The sequence below is a fragment of the Castanea sativa genome, chromosome 5, assembly GCF_040712315.1.
Source record: "Castanea sativa cultivar Marrone di Chiusa Pesio chromosome 5, ASM4071231v1".
In the NCBI taxonomy this organism is placed as follows: Eukaryota; Viridiplantae; Streptophyta; class Magnoliopsida; order Fagales; family Fagaceae; genus Castanea; species Castanea sativa.
Window position 1 is genome coordinate 58,442,636 of NC_134017.1, and position 3,223 is coordinate 58,445,858.

The following is a 3,223-nucleotide window of genomic DNA, read 5'->3' on the forward strand; positions in this document are numbered from 1 at the left end:
AATCCCACCTCTATGAGCAAAAGCCTACACCACTTCTAACTTCTTCGCTAAAAAAACACAAACATAAACTCAATGGAAACCCCACCCCTATTTGCAAGGCCTATACCACATCTTACTTAGACATTACATGAAAAAAAAAAAAAAAAACCCATTTTGCATTCCCCATTTTCCCCAAACAAACCAAAAAAATAAAGTGCAAGCCACTAAGAGAGAAGAAAAAAAAAAAGACCTTTCAATTTTTTATTAAAGTCAAGATTAGTCATTAAATAACAACAAAGTAGAAAATTTTCATCTTGTACAAATATTCAAATCCCTCTATACCTGCGGTTCTGAAACCAGACTTTGATCTGTTTAGGCTCAATGTTGGAAAGTATAGGACACTCCCTAATGAGCTGCTGTCTTCTCAGAGAGCTAGGCTTTGGACATTCTGTGTACACTCTCTCCAACGCCTCCACTTGCTCTGGCGTATACCTCACGTACTTGCTTGAATCCATTTGCTTATTCACTGAATCTTTGTGCATAGAAAGCGCCATACATACAACAATACAATACTATAAACACCAAAAGCTTAAAGTAAAAAACCACCCATATGAACAAAAAAAAAAGATAAAAAGCCAAAACTAACACAGACCCAGAAGATGTTTTTGTGGTCTTAAGGCCTTGTTGAGCACACTTGTGAAAATGGGATTTTAGAAAGGTGGTAGCTTTGGTTCTGCTTCTTGATCAGCTTCTTTGTTATTGTTGTTGTTGTTATTGTTGGTGGTGGTGGTGGAAGTTTTCTCAGGCAGGCTCTCTCCTCCAAGAGAGCCTACTTTCTCCTTCATCAGCTGGTGGGCTTCGGTTTTTTTGTTTTTCTCTCTCTTTCTGTGTAAGCAAAGAGCTTGAACTTGAACAGGGAAGAAGGGACTGTGGTCTTTATCTTAGACACCAATCTCGAGAATTTTTGAAAGAGAGAGATTGAAAAAACCAACCCACAGAAAGAGAGAGTGTGTAATGTGTTTTGTCTGTGTTTGTGTTTGTGTTTGTGTGTATGTGACTGAGAAAGTAAACAGAAAAAACAAATAGCCAGTGGCAAATAAAAAGCCCACCTTGCTATATGGCTATAACTATTGGTAGTATTGGCTTTTTTATTTATTTATTTATTTTCATTTTCCTCTGACTTCTCTGTAACTGTGTGATGTGAAAATTGAAAAGTACAAAACAAATAAATAAATATAAAAAGAGAAAAAGAAAGAAAAGGGAAAGGAATAAATGAGAGGACAGTAGAAATGCAGAGAGCTGATTTTGGCCTGCCAGACCCTCAGAGAGACGTTTTTTGACAAATGGGGTTGGCTTGTTATGTATTGTATTTCTCTCTCTTTCTCTGTCTAGGAAAAAGTAAAAAGCTACAGTACAGCCTGCCATTGCTACTCTCTTTCTCTCTCTTTAGGCAAACAGTAACATTTTCCTGAGGGTTATGCATGCATGGACATTATGTATCATACTTATGGGGATAGTTAGGCATGATATGTGCAAAACGGTGGGCATGTATGCTGTGGTATGTGAGACAGACTTGTGGGCATGTATGGAAGGCGTGAACGCTGAGACAATGGACCACACCTCGGTAAAAGGAAATTTTCTTTAGAGGAAAAGAAAAACGAAAAACATAACATAAATGATAAATCACTAGTATAAATAGACAAGAATTGCTTTGCTGTATGCCCGTATGTATGGTACACAAACACAACAACACAACTTTTTTTTTTTCCTTTTTTTTTTTTTTTTTTAAGAGAACAATGACACAACTTCAATGAATCTATCCTTAACAATTTACAAATAACCGAGCTGGAGGGTTGGAAAATGGTCCATGATGGATGCTAGAGTGTTACTCCTTATTTTTCCTTACAATGAGACAAGGACCTTCACAATTCTTGGATGATGTTTGATGGGTGAAGATAACTTGACCCGGTTAATTAAATCAATTACTTAAATTGATTAATTAAGTTTAATTGCATGAAAATTGTAGAGGCACTAATAAATCACTAAAAATACAAAATATAGCTAAAATTAAATTTGATATGGTGATTTGTTAACAAATGGGGAAAAACCTCACATGGCAAAAACCCTACCGGGTGATTTTAAGGTCACTATTCCCAAGAATCCACTAATCAATAATCAAGCAATTATAAGTATAAAGAATATTATCAACTGTCATTGGCTTCAGGGACAGAGCAGACTTGGAGTTACGGGGGGGCGACTTTGCTGCTAGCTGTGTGCGGCAGCTCCAACCTTTAAGTCTAGTGCTTTACTACTAAGGATTTTTGTTTAAATTTTTTTAAATGCTCAAGTAATTTGTTCTGGGTAAAATAGATTGATTGGGCTTAATTTTTTTTAGTTTTATTATTGGTAATTTTTGTTGTTAGGCTAATTTTTTTGGGCTTGTATGTTTTGTTTTACATTTAATCTATTAATTTTTTATATCCTTTGAAAGGTGAAAATGTTAAAATTACAAAATTTTTACAAATTGCTAATGTGATAAGTGGTTATTGATAAGTAAAAAATGATGCAAGTATACGAACCAATAAGAATTTGCTACTTCAATAGTTTGTATAAATGTTGTAAAAACGTTTTTAGCTATAATATTACTCTCAAAAGAATTGATGGAATTATTAAGAGAGGCAAAGTGCAAATTTTATTGAACAAAATTGCTAAATTTAGTACCTATTAATATAGCAATATTAAAAAAAAAATTAGGGGGGCCATAGCCCCCCCCCCCTAGTCCAATAACAGCTCCATCCATAATTGGCTTTTCCCAAAATTGCAACTTACAGTTGAACTTTTGCTCCAATACCCAATTGGACTTGATCTTGTAGCAGCCTTCTTTCCCTTGATGCACAAACCTCCAATTTGTGGCTAAACCTTTTATACGGATCTCAAGTATGTGACTACAACAACTTGAACAGAGGTTGTTGGTTGTAAAGCTCTTCATTTCATCAACGATGAAGATTTAAAAGCACTCAATTACAAAATCCTATGACATACAAATGCAGTAACTTCACACAGAGAAGATAAGTCTCTTAGTCTTTGTATTAATGTGTGACGGCCTTTAAAATAAGTCTTATATATGTCTAGGGTTGTGAGAAAAGAAACTCTAAAAAAATATGCAAGACTGGGTTAAATTTCATATCTAAAAATTCTGAAATTGTCATTCTCGATAAATCGAGCTGCTGTCAAGTTATCTATC

General features: G+C 34.8%; 1 protein-coding gene across 3 annotated transcripts in view; it reads right to left on the minus strand.

Annotated features, from left to right (window-relative positions):
* The window catches only part of LOC142636491 (homeobox-leucine zipper protein ATHB-14-like), a 7,619-nt gene extending 6,563 nt beyond the window's left edge, over positions 1 to 1,056 (minus strand). Inside the window, exons 1-2 of one of the 3 annotated variants that reach the window (XM_075810731.1) lie at positions 632 to 1,056; positions 322 to 511 (exon numbers count right to left, since the gene is read on the minus strand). In XM_075810731.1, the coding sequence (XP_075666846.1) occupies positions 322 to 494 (173 nt within the window). In that variant the 5' untranslated portion in view covers positions 495 to 511; positions 632 to 1,056. Of the gene's footprint in view, positions 1 to 321; positions 552 to 631 lie in introns of all 3 variants that reach the window. The other 2 variants (XM_075810730.1, XM_075810732.1) reach the window with 2 other exon arrangements.
* Positions 1,057 to 3,223: the final 2,167 nt, after the last annotated feature.